This window comes from Nematolebias whitei, chromosome 13, assembly GCF_014905685.2.
Source record: "Nematolebias whitei isolate Nwh7 chromosome 13, NemWhi1, whole genome shotgun sequence".
Classification (NCBI taxonomy): domain Eukaryota; kingdom Metazoa; phylum Chordata; class Actinopteri; order Cyprinodontiformes; family Rivulidae; genus Nematolebias; species Nematolebias whitei.
This window is the reverse complement of record NC_056510.1, coordinates 4479730-4498978: the sequence shown is the minus strand read 5'-3', so window position 1 is coordinate 4498978 and position 19249 is coordinate 4479730. Positions and strand designations below refer to the sequence as shown.

The following is a 19249-nucleotide window of genomic DNA, read 5'->3' as shown; positions in this document are numbered from 1 at the left end:
TGGGGTGGGGGGGGGGGGGGGGGGGGGGGGGGGGGGGGGGGGGGCAGCTCTAAGTTCTACAAAACTGATTTTTTTTAGTTCAGGAAGTGAGAGTGGGCCAGAGCCTCAGACAGGTGCAAGTGTTGATCTTGTGGTTGTTCTCCAAAGCTTTGTAAATAAATCTGATGAAACTCACACCTGGTTGTTTTGGGAATCTCTTTTTTCCATGACCGCGTCTTCACTTTCATCTCTCGTTTTATTATGACCTGCCTCCATAAAAGGCGGTCCTCGTGTAATAGCCTGCGCGCGCGTCTATTTGTCTGAGTGTGTTAGGAAAATATCTCATGAACCAGTAGATGGTATTTAATGAAAGTTTCAGAAAGCAGTTAGTGGATGTAAATTAATCGACTTGGACCTTAGAAAACACAGAAACGACTCGTGCGCCTGTCCAAAGACGGAAGTACCGATTCTGTCCGTCTGTAAACTTTCTCTCGTTTTGTCCATAACTTCTGACTCGTTTAACATAATTTAATAAAATTTATTTGTACCACCACTAGACATTGCGTCGCATAATCTTTAATAGCCCCAAGATCAAGGTCACAAATCAAGGTCAAATTTGATATAAGGTGTTTGCTTGTTTGTGCCATTGTTATAGATTTCTATACTGCTGTATGATATTTTGTTGACAGGCAGATAATGTACCATATGCAGCGCTCTGTTTAGATATTGAGCTAAAATATGGCGTGGTAGTAGCTGAGCGTCGCCCCAACACATGGCATTAACTGCTTAGGAGCTTTGTTTAAAACTTTAGCACACAAGTCGGCGGGTGAGAATCATTCCTTAAAGAAATGCTTTTCATTCCACCAGGTCCTCGTTCTGGATGAGATAAATTTAACATATCTGACGGGCGAGATTATAAAAATAATCACACCTGAAAAAACACAAAATGATCTTGATTTCCTAAAACGTTTCGCCAACATGAGCTGAGCAGAACCTGCAGGACGGCTGCTGCAGAGTCAACCCTGCAGCGTTTCAGCATCGTCTGTGACAAATGTTGATTTGTTGTGTTTAGGTGTCAAACCATGAGTGGAAAGTGCGTTCAGCAGATCAAAAACAATGATATGGTTTTCAACCCCCCCCCCCCCCCCCACACACACACACACACTTTAACAGCTCTGGAAAACATTCAACAGGAGGCTGGCTTGAAACGCATCCAGGAGGTGTCAGGCCGCAGACTGAGGAAGTCCTTTGGATGAAAGACGAAACGTTTCTCCCAAAAAGAAACTGTCCAGATGATTTGATTGAATCTATTTTGCGTTGTTTATTACGTTTCTCTGCTTCATGTATCACAAAAATCTTTCTTTCCTATTTTAAAACAAATTGCCATATTTAATTTGCTTTGTTCCTCTTGATCCTCCTGTTTTTGATTCCCTTCTCTTTGTTAAAAAAAAAAGATTGATACTATTAAAACATAGTGTGCATAAAATGTATTATTATTAAGCATATTTATTAACGAGTAATAAGTTCATTGTTGGATCTAAAGTAATAATCTACCATGTATTTTTATGTTTCCTTTCTACATTTCATTGTTTCGTATGTATAAAGTGTAAATTTTAAACATTATTTTTTATTATTCAAAGCAACAAGACAAGGCAGCTGAATTTAAAATAACTACTGTATTTTCCGGGCTATAAGTTTTGCCTAATTTTCATGCCCTGCGACATATTTATAGATGTTTTCCGTATTTTAAACCAATTTTTGACAATTTCTTTTTCATTCATTCTGACTAAAAATATTGAACACTACCACTTTCAGCCGCTAGATGGCGCTCGAGTAGTACGGCATGCCGTTGTGTCATGTTATAGGTAAAAGTGGCTATTAATGACACAATCAACTTGCCATAGCCTGCCACCTTCGTCCAGTTCTCCTGGAGCAACCGTCAAATCAGCTTAATTTCTCTGCACCGCCCCGGAGACATGCAGCTGATTTGACCATTGAAGTGCATTTATTAAGTAAAAGTTCAGCTGAGAAAACATCTTTGCTATAAAGTCGAGTAAACAAATAATTGTTTTAGGTGATAAACTTGCTAAATTTCAAAGAAATGCGCAGCGTTCCTCCTCCCTGATTTCCTCCGTCTTTGCGCTTCCGGAGCACCGAGGCAACAAATACTTCTGAAATGCAGCTGATTTGACCATTAAAGTCCTTTTATTAAGTAAAAGTTAGACTGAGACACACATTTACTATAATTTCAAGCAAACAAATAATTGTTTTTAGGTTGTTGTCTTGTTAAATTCTTGTTAAAGTCCTCCTGTGCACGCATATTAGATGTGACTTATATGGCGAAATGATGTATTTATGGATTTTTCCACTTTATTAGACGTATTTGGACAGATGCGACTTATAGGCTGGAAAATACGGTAATCAGAAGTGACATTTTTCTGTCCGTGTCCTCTCAGATCTTCCCAGTCCCACTTCAGAGTCTCTCCAAGACAATAGTCCAGTCCAGACTCAACAGCACCTTAGTCGGCGTCTTCACCACCGTCATCGTCTTTCTCTCTGCTTTCATCAATATTGTAAGTTTCTCACGAACGCAATCCAAAGCAAAGCTGCTCGTGTGCTCACCGTCGCTGAAGCTGAGGACAAAGTTTGTGAAACCTGTTAATCCTCTGTCCGCTCACCAACAACTGACGTGGCTCAGTTCACCTGCAGCAGTCGGGACCTGCGGCGCTGCATCACGTCGGAGCTCAACGTGAGCCTGGACAGGGTGAACGCCTGCCACGCCGCCTCGCTCAACCTCAGCCTGGACTCCCAGCACAGCCGCTGTGAAGAGGACGCCCTCGTCTGCAGCTTTCCTGAGGTGCAAATTTACCTTCACATATGCTCCTGTTAACGGTACGATCAGATGTTTTGTAGATTCATTCTGTCCGAACAGCTTCGTACCGTAAAGCGTGATCACGAAACCTGGAATAAAGTCCCTCTCTGTATGTTTCCCACTTTAGTACTTTACTTCCTGCGTGCTGCTGAGCCTGCTGGCCTGCTCAGTCTTCCTGCAGGTCAGCAGCATCGGGAAACTCTTCCTCATGCTTTGCATCGAGCTGCTCTACCTCCTCATCATGGAGGTGCCCAAAGTGCATCTCTTTGACAATCAGGACCTGCTGGTCATGGCCAACGCCGTCAGCTTTGAGTGAGTCCCTCCGTCCTCTTGTTCCACAGTTCCTGAGTAAATTGTTTACCCATCCTGGATGTCCTCACCACTGATCAGCTCTTCTCTGTCCTCCCCCCTCACAGCGAGCACATAAATGGGACAAGGTGAGACGGTCTCATCACAGCTCTTTTTAAACATCATTACCACACTAATGGAACTGTAATGGCGACGCATGCCAACGTTAGCCAGGCGGCTTGTTTGTGTCACAGTCCTTGACGGATATCTTTATTTTCGTGTGGCATCTCTCCAGCTGTGTGGTGGACACCAAGGTTCCTCTGAAGATCATGACCCCTGTGGTGATCACAGTGTTCGTCCTCGCCCTTTACCTTCACGCCCAGCAGGTGGAGTCCACAGCCAGGCTCGACTTCCTGTGGAAGCTGCAGGTCTGTGTGCGCGCACAGCTGGTCCATTCTGTTCAGGTGTCATTCCAACGCACTCTTTAGGACAACCATTAGTGTTATGTGCCACGTCATGGCTTGTAGCATGTAGATTTGAACATACGTTTGCATTAAGGGACTACTTTTTATGGCATTAATTTTCATAGTTTCCTGCAGTTTAACTAACAAGCTACATTTTTCCATCATATGGTTCCACCTTTCTGTGCATTACACCTAAAATAATGAGATCAAAACACGTTGGGTTTTTTTTTTGTCAGCGTTCCATCTTGTGCATCATTTGCCCCCTGCTCCGATTCACAAGTGCTAAACATATGCCAGCACAGACACCGATCCAGTCCAGCAGGAGTGATTTTCACAGTTTGCAGTCACAGCTGCAGGTGGCCTTGCTGCACGATCTAAATATGACCTTCTACCACCAAGAACAAGGACCAAAGAGGCAGAGAGATGGTCGTCGTTTCACTTTGAGCTTCAGGTTTGAACGAGTCTGACTTAGTTCAAACTGATTTCTTCCTGGTTCAGGGAGGAATCATGCTCATGGCACGCTTTCTTGTTGTCACTAAGTCAGTTTAAAAATGGGTCCTTGATTGAATCAGTGGTTGGTCACTGCGTCCTCCATCCCCGCTCGTCCTCAGACTGTCCTAGGTGTCCCCAAACCACGATGCACAGTGAGGACGTGTCTCATCTATAACGTAAGGTTCTACTTGTTAGCCTCTTTTTGTTGAAATGTTCTGTAATCATAAGGTTTTGTATTCTGAATGTAAAAAAACAACATCAGGACTTTAAACACTTTGACCACTTTTTTAAAGAAGTAACGTCTGACTCATCCCTGGAAGAGAGCATGGAGCCTGCCCTTCCATGACATCAGTGCAGCTGATTGCTGCTCTTCTTCTGTTTCTTTTTCAGAAATGCAATTCCCACCAGCTTTCAGGAGTAAATCATGTCACCTTGATCTTTGAGCTTCTAGTCCTGGCAGTTGTTTACATGAGTTTGGGTGGTTTCTTCTAATTGAATGATTAATACCTCGTTCAAATATGGGCAAACATCCATTGTTCATTTCTTTTAATCTTCCTGCTGAGTGATTTTTTTTTCATTATTACGCTTTGTCCCAAATCATTTTAAAGATTAAACATCACTCACTCATACAGTCAAGTAAAGGGAATACCAACTTTTACAACACAAACTCTGGAAAAACTTGCACCAAAGTGTCAGACGACATCTGTGGGAAACAAGTTCAATGAATCAAGAACTCCCCAAACATCAGCAGGGTCTGAAAAACCTTCTGCGTTTGTCCCAGTGCCAGACACCACGGGCTTAATTTGAGCCGGATCCTGCCGGAACAGGATCCGGGAACGCTCTTATTTTGACAAGGTGCGTTCTGGTAACTGTTTGTTGGATCTGGTAACTCTCTGGCTTACTAATAATAAACTTATGAACAAATGTGACTGCCTTGAACAATTAGAACCTATATTGGATATGCAATCTGAAAATAATTACATAAACACTAATTTTAAACACAACAGCCACTTACGAGCTTCCTAATATCACATCAGATCTGCCCCTTCAAGTAGCATTTCTGCTTCTACCCTTAAAAAAATCTCCGCCCCTAAAAGTTCAATTATGAGCAATTGATTTAAAAACACAAAAATATAATTAAACAGCACAACTAAATTGCAAATCAGTTTTACAGTTAAAGTGGGTCATTAATAAATTTTGATTATTCATTAAAGTATGAGAGAAATGTTTGATGGCTAATCATGCTACATACATCACGTATCAAAACAAAGGCGTCAATTTGTCAAAATGACAGCAATCAAAATGTCTAAAAGAGAGTCCAGTTACTTTCATTTAAATAAGTATTGATTGTACAATTAAACAACCAAGAACTGAAGCACATGAACACAGTGGCAATGGAAATACTGGAGCAGGAGTAAGGATGCTTGAGAGAAGTGGAGCGTGCTCTATTCACATAAGGAGAGCTGTTGGTCAGGTTACTTCTTGTTGCTCTCTAAAATAGTTATTGAATCAAATGTAGGTAAACATAGATGTTCAACAACCCATTAAAATACACTAGAACGTAGGAAATGGCATCTACTTTATTCAAATATTTTAGGGAGAGGACCCCCCACCCCTGCTATTTGCGTTCTGGCATCGTTTGGTTTACAAATTAAGCACCTCCAGGTGTTCGTTGTCCGTGACTCAGACTTTTGGCTCTTCATAACATTATGGTCATCGGATGCATTATCTACTAACTGACCTGCTCCACAGTAAAACACATTGGATCAATAGCCACCGTGATATTAAGGACCTCTGACAGCTGTGCTAAAGTTCATGCTCGTTCATTTTATTTGAGAACGTTTATATTGTTGGTGGGCGACTCCTCATCAGTATAAATCCTCAATCTGGACTATTCAGGCCACAGAGGAGAAGGAGGAGATGGAGGAGCTTCAGGCCTACAACCGGCGTCTGCTCCACAACATCCTGCCCAAAGACGTGGCCGCCCACTTCCTGCAGCAAGAACGGCGCAACGACGAGCTCTACTACCAGTCCTGCGAGTGCGTTGCAGTCATGTTCGCTTCCATCAGCAACTTCTCCGAATTCTACGTGGAGCTGGAGGCCAACAACGAAGGAGTGGAGTGTCTGCGGCTTCTTAATGAAATCATTGCTGACTTTGACGAGGTCAGCAGTATGCGTGCACATGTTTGTTTGTTAGAATGAGAATTTATGGCTTAGCATGAGTGGAGGTTTCTCCCTGTTTTTATTAACCTCGTGTTTTTCCATCCATGTTATGGAAAAGTACCAGAATGAAGAGTTGTGAGGTTTATCCTGAAGTTCTAGATAACCTTACCCAAACCCTACAATAGCTGGCTGCTCTAATCTCTCCTCTCCTACCATCATTAGATTATTAGTGAAGACCAGTTCCGCCAGCTGGAGAAGATTAAGACCATCGGCTCCACCTACATGGCAGCCTCGGGCCTCAACGACTCCACGTACGACAAAGTTGGACGTTCGCACATCCGCGCGCTGGCTGATTATGCCATGAGGATGATGGACCAGATGAAATACATCAATGAACACTCCTTTAACAACTTCAAGATGAAAATAGGTGGGCGACAACACTGCTCTGCACTAAAACAGAAGCTAATAAAGATATCTGTTCAATCGTGGAAGAAAGAGACGATCAGTTGCCACGTTGACTGAAGACCGTATTTGTGACACACGGTGCACATTTTATGCCAACCATTCTCCAAGTGCCGTTGTGCACAACTTGCGATGTAACTAATTATTACTGCATGATATGTTTCACAGGCCTGAACATTGGTCCGGTGGTTGCCGGGGTAATCGGAGCCAGGAAGCCTCAGTACGACATCTGGGGGAACACGGTGAACGTAGCAAGTCGCATGGACAGCACAGGCGTCCCAGAGAGGATTCAGGTAACGCCATTCAACATCTAACAAGGTTAAGTCAGGTCCTCTGGACAGAGTCTTGTCCAGAGGACCTGACTTAACCTTGTTTACATCAGCCATTTGGGCTTTGGATCGCTGGCAGTAGTCCATCTGAAGCATAACTGAACTTTTTTTTTTAAACTTCTTTCAACCAGCCGGTCAGCGTGTGGTCAAATGGCCATGTACGGCTTGTATGGCAAGCCATGTTGCTATATAATTGGATCGTCAGCCGCGTACGTCCGCTGACACAGTCAAAAGCCCAACACCGGCCTGACTTGCACATTAAGCACGTTATTATGGCCCGGTCCTAACCCGGGTCGGGCTCTGGGTTAGAATTGGCAGCTCTAGTCCAGGTGTCCCCCCCGCCTCTCACACAGTGACTGCTGGACATGGGCACCAGTGACCCCCACGACCCAAGAAGGAAGAAGCGAGTAAAGATAATGGATGGATGGATACTGGGTTAGAATTAGTTTTGAGACCACTGTTCACTTAAAAGTCTAAAGAAAAACCTTCAGGAGACTTTCCACTAGTAAACGGACCTTTTCTGTCTCTGTGGTCCAACTTGGATAACTTACCAAATGTAAATCCTCGTAACAATTCTTCAGACCAACAACCTTGTAATTTACAGACTTGTTAGAGTGTTGTGTGTTTAGGGCCACATCCGAACCACAAACTCACAAAAAGTCTGGGCTGCACACGATCATCTGCAGAAAGCTCTGCCAGACGCTCACGGACAGGTACAGATGAAGTTCTTGAACCTCGCAGCTGAGCTGAGCGAATCCGACCAGGAAGTGAGAATTTAATTTAACACAGATCTAATCCAAATTCAAATGGGATTGGAGGGATTTTTATTCTTTTTATTAAATTGTAGTTAGATTTTGGTCAAAACCTAAGTAGCTATGCGCAAAACTAACCCTCACGTATCTCCTGAACATAGAAAGATCTATTTAAATTATATTAAAAAGTTATAAAAAGTGTTTGTTGTCCATTAGATATGAAATTCTATTCTGAACCTTAGATGTAAAACTTTTTTTTATATTCATAACCTGTCCTCACTGCACTTAAAAAACAAGATCATAAAACTTTATACAGTTTATTTATAAAAATGATGATTTGTAAAAACATAATACATTATCTGTACCACAAGAAAAACTTTTATTTTTGTCCTTTTGTAAATTTGCTAAATGATTCAAGTTAATTTGTTTTCTTCAGATGAGTGGCCCAGTCATTTTGTCTTCAGTTCACTTTATTTACGTAGGTGCCATATCACAACCAAGATTTTAAATTTTATTTATTTATTGCAAATTTAAAAGGAGCCAATAGTGGACCTAAACTGGGATAAATGGGATTTTTAAGCTCCTAAAAAAGGAAAGTTTAAAGAAACTTTTGCCTTTTCTGCAGGCACCTTGTTCTTTTTTAAATTCTTGGTTTAAATCTTAGGCATATTGTTTTTGTACAATTAGTGCTTAGTGTATTTCTTAGTTCATATCTTAGATCTTTTTACTGTTTTTCTTTACAATTTATACTTTAGTTGGATGTAACTGGGACCCTGCGTACACAATTTCGTTCCACCACATGTACCAGTGCGAATGACAAATAAAGAAACTTTGACAAAATTTAACAAACCAACTCAAAATTCAAAAAGTACCGTATTTTTCGGACTATAAGGCGCTTAAACTCCTTTAATGTTCTCAAAAATCTACAGAGTGCCTTATAATCCAGTGCACCTTATGTATTACTTCTGGTTGTGCTTACTGACTTCGAACCGATTTTATGTGGCGCAACTGAACAGTTTTGAGAATTATTGTGAATAGGCCTGTCACGATAACACATTTTGCTGGGCGATTAATTGTCTCAGAAATTATTGCGATAAACGATAATATTGTTTGAAATTTGACAATAATTAGTAATTGTCAAATTTAAGAAGATATGTTGGTTAATTTTGTGTGTAGTACCTTTTTTGACCACTGGATGGCAGTAGAAGACTGTTTGAACTAAAGGATGGATAGTGAGGGAGCGAGCAGCATGTCTCTAAGAAAAATGGGAGGGAGGCCCCTTGACGTGACATGGGCTGTCTCTCTTTCCTGTTTTTTGGTTCTCAAAATGGTGGACGCTCTGTGTGGTTTGAGCTCTTTAGCATTTTTCACACTGAGCTTTTTTTTTTAACCAGTAAACAAGTTCTCAGCTTCTTTTAGCAGAAAAAAAAAAACTTTTTAGACGAAGGCACGGGTTTCAACCGTGAATTCTGGAGCTTCTGCAAGACAGAGGTTTTTTCCCTGAGGTCAGCCTGTTAGCGTAGCTCGTAGCTTAGCTGCTTTTAACGATCCAAATACGAGATTTTGGACGGTTAAAAAAGATTTTAAAGAGAAAATAAAAGTGGAGGGGTCATTGAAGAACACTGGAGTTGAGCCTGTTGTCATCCAGTGTCTTCAGTAGAAAGAGAGAGACACGAAGAAACGATAAAGCTGATAAATGAAAACGAGGTTGATAATTTTCATTTATCATGCGATTAATTGATTTATTGTTTATCGCGACAGGCCGAATTGTGAATGAGTTGAATAAAGTTTGCCTAATGCGCATTATAGTTCGAAAAGTACAGTATGCATATTTCTTGTTTCCACGGTCTTTCTGGCCGTGCGTTTTTAAATGAACACGGGATCAAGTCAGTTATTACAAAATGTTTCTTGTAAAAACATTAAAACAACGTGATTGTGTCTGCCTGCAGGTGACCACAGATCTTTACCACGTACTGAGCTCGTATAACTACACACTGGAATACAGAGGCGTCGTTACCGTCAAAGGCAAAGGAGAGATGATGACGTATTTTCTCACTGGTGGACCGCCCAGCAGTTAACCTTTACTCAGTGACAGACGCATGCAAAAGTTGTGCAACCTTTCATCTAACGAGCCGGCCTGCAGACCTCTGATAGCTTCCTGGCAGACTCGAGCCTTTTCCCTCACAGCCTGAAGATTGAGAGGATTCATCCCAAAGCTCAGCGTGAGCAGGAAGAAGCTCGTGAACGGCTGACGGAACGTCTGCTCGACTCTGCCTTTTAGACCAAAGATCAGAACGTGAGGACAGTTGTGACCAGCTTGGTCCTAAAGAATGAACTCCGTTTGAAACTCGATGAGTTCAACCTGCCAGGTTTGAAGGATTCTTGGACAAATGTGCAAAGACTGTCGCCTCCCATCCTCTGCCTTTCTCCTGCTGACTATACACACAAACTTGTTGATGGTTTACGTGTGAAGGATTTTATGATCCGTTTGTAACGTTTGTCATGTTGTCGTGGTACAGGTACGAATCTCAAGTGTGGACACCAAACCAGCACTACTTGTCCTTATATCAAACTGCATCAGTAACAGATTATTGGAAGAGCAGTAATGGGATTATTTAAAGAAAGCGCGGCACAGTGTTTGACTGAAGCTTCCTGGTAGAATCACACAACAGTGTCATCGGCATATAAACACATCTGCAACACAAAGAGGATGTCAGAGAATTGTTTTTCTAATCTGAAAGTTTTGTATTTTGACTTCAGAACACAAACCCTATAGGATATTTTAAGATTCTATATTTTCTACATCCAGAGCTCTATAAACTACAGATGTACATACTAATGCGAACGGCAGAAGTCTTCACTGGTGTTGCCTAATCTTAGCGTCACACAACTATTTTTTCAACTAAAGCAGATCGACACTTCGGAGTCTCCATTTTTTCTTTTCCCAACAAATGGAAAATATATTTTTCAATCCGTAGGAACTTGTTTTTGGCTGATCAGAGGCTGCTGCTGATCTGTTTGTGTTTCAGTCTCACGTTAAAGACGGCTCGCTGAGCGAAGGCGCAGTTTGAAGGACACACTGAAGGACTGAAATACGTCAGCCTTGGTGCTCAAAAGCCATTTTGCACTGCAGCGCTTTGAGTCGTCCACGTCCTCGTGCACTCCTCCACAGGCCCTTCGTTTGCTCAGGCAGACGGTGCGACCCAATGAATGTCAGTGATCTCCGACGAGGCCTTTAATACGGACTCTAGTGACAATAATGATCATCCGTGTTTGCAGACAGATGAACACGTGGAAATGTGCACTTTTATCTGCTGTTTATTTTTTGTCTTCAGTATTACATTACTCAGCAGGTTATTACACAAACTTGAGCTTTCGTACTGCAGTGAAAACCAAATATTACGGCTGGTTTCATTTGTTTTTGACGATTCAGAGTACAGGAAAAAAAAAAACATGTCTGGACAGCGTCAGGTTTCCCCCGGGAATACAGAAAACTGCAGCCTGAAACGTAATAAAACCAGCATTTTATTTTTCTTACTGTCAGTAAAACTCAGAAAAGGCCCAAAATGAACAAATGTAATCTATCGCTCAGATTTCCTGTAAGAAATGTAAAATATAACGCATCACCAAGAAAATACAACTATGAAAATAAACAGTTGAGTTCCAGGATAGTTTTTAGTTTTTTAGTCTTTTAATAAATCAATTACAGCCTGGGCTTCGATTTAAATCCTGGGTGCATTTTTCAATTTTAAACATTTGTCAAAAATTAATACATTTCCAACCATAATAATTTAAAATAACTGAAGGAGTAGGTGGAATTGAAATTCAGAGGAGCGCCAACGTTGTGATCCATCAGCCGTAAATCTGACCAGCCTGAGTCGTGCTGCTGCTCAGTGGCTCAGTGGGTCGACCACAGTTCACTTTTAGGCGCTGAATCAAAAATTGAACCCGCAAACTTTCAAACAGTAAGAAATTCACATAAAGTCAAATTAAAATACAAAAATAGTGTCAACATTTTGAGACTGGTTTGGAAACAGGCGGCACGGTGGCGCAGTTAGTAGAGCTGTTGCCTCTCAGTGAGGTCACCGGTTCAAATCCCAGCCCGGGACCTTTCTGGGTGGAGTTTGCATGTTCTCTCCGTGCTTTTGGGTTTTCTCCAGGTACTCCAGTTTCCTCCCACAGACTAAAAACATGCATGTTAGGCTGACTGGTAACTCTGAATTGTCCCTAGGTGAGAGAGAGAATGGTTGTCTCATTTGTCTCCATGTGTCCCTGTGGTGGATTAGGGCCCAAAAAAATCTGACCTGACACAGCCCCATCATTTCTGATGAATTAACAGTAATTACAGGTCCAAACCCGAATACAGAAGATCGGAGCTGAGCAGGCGTTTGTCCTTTCTTGACCATCAAAGTTCATTAAATCCCTGCTTCTGCCTGCAGTCTGCATTATTCAGACACGGACCATGCTCTGACATGTCGGATATTTTGGGATCTCGCCTGTTTGGGTCATCGGCCGCGTGCATCTGCTGAGTGCAGCTGAATCTTTTTAAATGACACCACGACCTTCTAAAGGAAAGAACAAAGATGTCTCATTTGTTTGAACGTCTTTCTTTACTTTAACTAAACTTTATTTTACTTCTTTCAACCGGCCGGTCAGCTCGCAGTCAAATGACCGCGTGCTGCTGGTGATAGTATGGCAAGCCATTTTGCCATATAATTGGCTCATCAGCCGTGCTCGTCCGCTGACGCAATCAAAAGCCCGACACCGGCCCGCACATTATTATGGTCCGGCCCGGCCCTAATTCGGGTCGGGCCGGACCAGGCTCCGGGTTCGGGTTAGAAATGACAGCTCTACCTCTCGCTGGCTATGGGCACCAGTGACCCCCACAACCCGAAATGGAAGAAGTGGGTCAAAGATAATGGATGGATACTTTTGGAAACAAATAATTTTAATAATAAAGCAGAATTTAGACTTTTTTTAAAAACAAATCAACCTTTTTCAAACGATTAACTTTATGCTTAATAAAGGTAAATGGGCTCTTTAAGTATAAATGTTTACAACACTGAAGTGAACGTGAGCGTTTCATGGTAATGCGACACATTAATATACATTTACAATTTATTCATTTTACGCCTCACCAGAAATCCCCAGAACTCTGTTTAGTGTTGGACATCATCCTGAGAACATACAAACATGGACTTTACATACTAGTGCACATACATCCAGAAGAATAAACTAGTTAAAAGTTGCATCAGTGACAGTTCAGGAACAGCGATGGGCTTCGATCGCTGATATTTCTGGACAGCAGTTTGAACCTTGGAGGTGTTTCTAGAAACACTGGGTCTTCTTGGGAGATTTAGCTGACAGCAAGAAAAAAAAAAGTAATTTGCACCAGCCTCGTCTTTTAATTCCTGTTGGGTTAGTTGTAACTTTTTGTGTTAAAGAGAGAAAAAAGAAAAAAAATCTCCCATGTTTGTGTCAAACTTCTGAAGAACGGACCTGCATTGGTTTATTTCCACAAAAACACTGTACCAGTTGCACCTACAGGCATGCTCCATGACAGATTACACAGTGCAGAGCAGACCTGAATCAGTTAATTTACTGTACGACTAGTTTATGTAACCGTGAGAAAAGCTCACCTGCTTTTTATTTCTGCCGTTATAAATTTCCTCCTGGGGCCTCCGACGTCTGCAAATGAACCAGCTCCACGGAGCAAACCACGTTTTTCTCTTTCACAGTGAAATAAACTGCTGAGATGGTTCGAATAATTACATCGTCTGTTCTTCTTGCATGTTGTGCTCGTGCTGACTGCTCACCGGTGGATCCAGACCGATACAAACTGAACCCAGAACAGCAAAGCTGCAGATTCATAAAGAAAAACATGTTCTCCAGATGCCTTCAATAATCCGAACGGTTTTAAATCTGTTCTGTAGCTCGCCAACAGATGGCAGGAGTGCTCCATCACTTCCTTTAACCATGAACTACTTTTCTACATGATGTGAAGCCTGAAACGCAAGATACTCGTCTGTTAGTTCATCACAACACTAATAATATCAGTCAAATAACTGTCTCATGGTCAGCGTTGTTCAGTGCCTGCAGAGGACAAAAGGAAGGTGTTGGTAGTCAACATCAAATGCATCTAAAAATGTTGAATGATTCCTGCTGAGGGAGGAAAAAATCAGGTTCAGGAACCCACAGGTAGAAAAGCACAATGAGGCGAACACAAAAAGACACTAATCCTAACAATAGCTCCTCGTGTGGTGCCTGGAACGTGCTGCCTCTGAACCTTGAAGCAATCTGTTGCTTGTTGCTCCGCAGGAAATGGGATTTGACTGAAGGGGGGAGGGTTCAAAAAACAAACCAGGCTGCCCCAAAGCTCTGATTACCGTTTCCTTTCAATGGGGAATGCTTGAACTTGATGTAAAAAAGTTGAGTCAGGGCCCCTGGATGGATTCTTCTTTGTTGAAACCTTTCATCTTTTATCCAAAGGACTTCTTCAGTCTGAGGAGCTGCAACAAACTCAGTCTTGTAAACAGCACCTTCTCATGGTGGATCAACCAGTTTGCTGGTGACATCCAGAACCAGCTGTTCACATGATGGAGGACCATCAGCCTAACAAGTGATCGTTAGTGCCCTGATGGCCGCTTGCTATTCACAGAGGGCTGAGTGATGCTAGCAATAACAAAGTTCATGCTCAATCATCCAGGTACCAAATCCAATAATTCTGTCAGGTCATCTGGACTTTTTTTTTTTAATAGATGGGGACAGTTGGACATGGAGGACTGCACCAGTTTAATGATGGACGGGTTTCTCTTCACAACATCATCAGCAGGACTCTGCGGTCTACACTCATCTCCAGGCCAGCGGTCACTCTTTCAGGGATGAAGATGTTCACATCCTGGATAGAGAGGAACGTTGATTTGAGAGAGGAGTGAAGGAGGTCATCTTAGTGAAGAGAACTCGTCCATCATTAAACGAGTGGAGGCCTCCGTGTCCAACTGCCCCCTCTTACAACGCTGTTATTGCTAGTATCACTCAGCCCTCTGGCACTAACGATCGGTCGTTAAGACTGACTGCCCTCCATCATGCGAACAGCTAGTTCTGGATGTCAACAACAAACTGGTTGATCCACTATGAGAAAGTGTTATTTACAAGACTGAGTTTAATGCAGCTCCTCAGACTGAAGAAGTCCTTTGGATAAAAGATGAAAGGTTTCAACAAGAAGAATCCATCCAGAGGACCTGACTTTACTTTTGTAGATTTTTCTGCCTGGATCATTGAGCAGCATCAGGATACTTGATGTTCAGCCTCATAAAATATGTACCGGACCAGCTTTCTTATAATCATCTCCTTTCATCAGATACTCATAACGGTAAGGTCTGTTTCAAAAGTTTCTGACTCCTGCTTCTTTTAAGACGTTTTAAACAAATCTTTATTTCCATCACTGCTTTAAAATATATCGGAGCTCAGCGTTTGACTGTTTGTCATGAAGTGCAGTCAACATGTTGACTGTAACATCCATGAAGGAGAACGTTGAAGAATCCTAGAGTACGATTCAGACCAGATCCAAGAAGCTGGAGCCACAGTGAGAACAGCCATGAGGTCATACGGGTGTGGCGCCGATGGCTCACATGAGGATGACTCGTTAACGTCCTTCCTCCTCCAGCTCAGACAACAGTTGCGCTGCTGCATGACTCTATCAACCTTTTCCGTTTCACCTCTAACGTCTTCCAGTGAAGCAGACGGATGTCAGTCTTGGCACACACCAGTAATAATCGTAACAGTAACGACGTGCAACAAATCTCCACCCTTCTTTTTTGCTTTAACGTGTTAAAGTGGAGCACAAAGTCAACAATTATGATGTAATGTCCTGAAGCAAAGGCAGTCAAAGCCAATAAATAAGGGATCTGGTGGTAGCAGTTGAGTCGGGCGGAGGGTGAAACGTTTGGGTTTATTAGTCGTAAACGGCAGAAGAACATCTGAACTGAGGAGGTCAGAAGATATTTAGATGTTCCAGCTGACTATTCTCAACAAAAGTGATTTGCATCTTTACTGGCGGCAACACAGACGTGTGCTTGAGGCAGCGTAGGCGTCGAAGGAGGCTGTTCGCTATTCTTGTGACAGGAAGACTCACTGAATAAAAAACAAGCAAACAAATTCAACACATATTTACAAATCTTTATGTCTCAAAATAAATATCCACGTGAACCAAGTCGGGTCAGATGTGAAAAATAAAAAATGTTGTCAGTGGGTGATTACAAAAGGAAAAGGTGGAACGTTCAGTTTGTTGTCAGCTTTTAATAACTTGTTCTTGACAGTATGGGCAGAAACTCGTGCCATCAAACTGAATTTGAATCGCTCAGAATAAATCTGTATCGGCGTAATTTGAAATTAAATCCATTGGTTGGAAAATGAATTTCACTCAATTGAAACTGAATTTAAGGGTTTGAAGCTGAATTTCGTTGTTTGGAACGTTCAGTTGGACTACTTTCATTTTCTGTTCTGTAATTCAATTGAAATTCCTAAATTCAGTTTTTCGTGTCACACATCCGGGTCTTTGAGAATAATCGAATGCAGATTGACAGATTTGTGTTTCAACTTCCTTTACGAAAATGTAGGCGAGGGTTCAGTCTGAAGGAGCTGTGATCCAGTTCAAAACACACCGTAAAGGAGGTTCTTCTTCTTCTTTGGTGTTTTACGGTGGATTGCATCCACTCTGTTGCACCACCGCCTCCTTCAGACTGAACCCACGCCTACAGTTCCATAAAGGAAGTTTGACGTGAAACGTAAATCTGTCGATCTGCGTTCGATTACTCCGTGACTTTCTCAAGGACCCGGATGTGTGACGCAAAAAACTGAATCTCGGAATTGAAATTTAATTATAGAACTGAAAATGAGAGTAGTCAAACTTAATGTTCAATACAACAAAACAGTTTCAAAGCAAATTAATTAATTTTCAAACCAGTGGATTTAATTTCAAATTACGCCGAGACAGATTCAGTTTCTGATGGCGCCGGTTTCTGCCCACATGGCCGCTTGTCTCTATAAGTTTAACAACAAATATCGTAATGACTTGGTAGCTGCAAACTGTTTTCCAAATCTTTCTTCATCAGGTAATATGACGTGTGTCAGTGACGCAACACAAGTTTCACCCCGATGACACAAAATGTCCACCTTTTTAAAAGAGCAGCACTCAAGTTTGTTCAAACTGAACTCGTGACTTTAAAACTAAACAGAGTTCAAAATACTTAAAATTAAATGTTTTATGGAAAAAAAAAAAAACTTGCAGTCAAGGATTAAAACAACGGACTGAGTGCATCCAAAACTTTGAACTCCAGAAGGTTTTTAAATATGGAAAGCTATTAAACAGAAAATTCACAAACAAGTTGATCAAATTCAGTAGTCTTATTTTAAATCTTAAAATAAAAACTTTTAATGAGGCAGCTTTTATTTATTTCAGCCAGGAAACTTTGAGAACATAAAGTCTATTTCTAAATTGTAAGGGATTAAAAATGTGAAAGGACATTAATTAAACACTTTGTTCCTTCTAGCTCTATAATTGAAATGCACGTGTCAGTCAAAACAGCTGTAATCCATAAACCTGGTTATTCCAGCTGCTGCTGCTTTCGTTCAATCCTTAAATTACATCCGTTTAATTTGATACAGGGGTGGAAAACAAGTGAAACATTTCAAGTGGCATTTCAAATGAACAGAAGAAAAACAAAACTTTTACTCAAACATTTACTCGTAGCTTAAAATGACTTTTACTTTATTTTAGGATTAATTTAACATTTAATCTGGTCAAATGTTCACACGGGCGTCAATAAACCTGGTTCTGGCAAATTTGAGTTCTGTTTACCACGGAGAACACAACCGCAGCTGTATTTCAGACACGTCAATCATGTTTTATCGTCACTGAAATGGACAAACGCTAATCGCGTTTAGTCGACTCACCTGCTCTGAAATGCAGCTGTTTTTGTTGTGATCTCACCAGATGTGCAGATTCAAGTTCATTTATACTAAAACCTGAAGGAAACACATTTCTCCCCTGGGACAGTGGAAATATTAACTTTGGAGCTGAAGAGCAGGTTCGTTTTTGCACTTTTGAGAAATCTGGACCATTTTTCAAACACAACGTGTGTATTTCACTACATCGTACCGGAACGTTCCAGTACTTAATTGTGTGCGCAGGTTTGCAAACCGAGGCGTCCTGCTCGCAGAACTGTGACCTAAACCGAGGCTCCACTAGAACAACCTATAAATCTTCATCACACAGTAGTGGAGTAGACAGGTCCAAAATCAATCCAGTAAACTCCATAAATGATTCAGCCTGGAGAAGAGTTTCTCTTTCACGTCCAAACGAGACATGGTCTCTTTTTCCCCACAGCTTGCTTATGTCCACATTGTCCCATGAACCATTGCTGGTACTTCCAGGATGTGAAACATCTAAAGAAAAGTCCTTCTGTCAGACATTGTAGTCTGGAGCTTTTCCCAGTGGTTGCCTCAGTCTTATTTGCAGCGTCATGAATGCCCCCACGGCCACATGGAAGAGGATCTGCCAAACATTCCTCAGTTCATACAGATACATGTTGGACAGACAGATGAGCGCCAACGCCAGGAAGGATTTACTGTTCCTCCACACAGAGAAATAGGCAAACAGGTAGCACTGGAAAGGAGCAAAACAAACAACATGTTGACCACTAATACGTCTTAAAGCCCATTATAGAACTCTTTTTCTTATCTATCTATCCGTTTAGCACCAGGAGCAGCACAATAGGAGCTGACGGAAATGTTTTATAGAGGAGGTTCTGGCCTGAAAGGCACCGAGCTTCGGATGTTTGTCTAACTGACAAGCTGCTGAGCTGTAAAGTGCAGGGCGGTTAGTCAGCCGGAGACGGGCCGGCCTTACAGCAGACGATCACTTACCTGATACAGACAGGCCGCTGTGCCGAGGAAGAAGGCAATCACATAATTAAAGTCTTCGTCATCGTTCTACACAGAAGAAAGAAGGGACACAGAGAGAGGGCGTATTTCACACAAGTCATTTGTATGCAGACAAATCATTATACAACAGGATCATTCTGTAGCTTACATATATATTTGATTCATAGGCGTCGCATTAGCTATTTGTGACAGGGCCGTGTCCCCCTCACATTTAAAAATTATTCGTTTAGGTCGTATTTTACCTTGTTCTACAGCACCTCGATTTATTGTTTCATAACACTACTTTATTTTAATTGCATTTTATTGTACTTTACATGTTGTCTGTACTTTACATATGGTCTGTACTTTACATGTAGTCTGTAGTTTACAAACTTTACATGTCTGTACTTTACATACTTTACATGTTGTCTGTACTTTACATGTGGTCTGTATTTTACACGTCTGTACTGTACATGTCGTCTATACTTTACACGTCGTCTATACTTTATATGTTGTCTGTACTTT

General features: G+C 41.6%; 2 protein-coding genes across 2 annotated transcripts in view; one reads left to right on the top strand and one right to left on the bottom strand.

The window, feature by feature from the left end:
- adcy5 (adenylate cyclase 5) overlaps nucleotides 1-9932 on the top strand; it is a gene marked incomplete at its 5' end in the record, with an annotated part of 29876 nt that extends 19944 nt beyond the window's left edge. The window contains 9 exon segments of the mRNA XM_037686786.1: nucleotides 2436-2552; nucleotides 2678-2836; nucleotides 2979-3163; nucleotides 3268-3288; nucleotides 3435-3567; nucleotides 5995-6258; nucleotides 6481-6685; nucleotides 6889-7013; nucleotides 9751-9932. Coding sequence (XP_037542714.1) covers nucleotides 2436-2552; nucleotides 2678-2836; nucleotides 2979-3163; nucleotides 3268-3288; nucleotides 3435-3567; nucleotides 5995-6258; nucleotides 6481-6685; nucleotides 6889-7013; nucleotides 9751-9879 — 1338 coding nt within the window.
- A 7922-nt stretch (nucleotides 9933-17854) lies between these two features.
- The window catches only part of sec22a (SEC22 homolog A, vesicle trafficking protein), an 11940-nt gene continuing 10545 nt past the window's right edge, over nucleotides 17855-19249 (bottom strand). The window contains exons 5-6 of the mRNA XM_037686246.1: nucleotides 18728-18793; nucleotides 17855-18467 (exon numbers count right to left, since the gene is read on the bottom strand). Of these exons, the coding sequence (XP_037542174.1) occupies nucleotides 18267-18467; nucleotides 18728-18793 (267 nt within the window). The 3' untranslated portion in view covers nucleotides 17855-18266. The remainder of the gene's footprint in view (nucleotides 18468-18727; nucleotides 18794-19249) is intronic.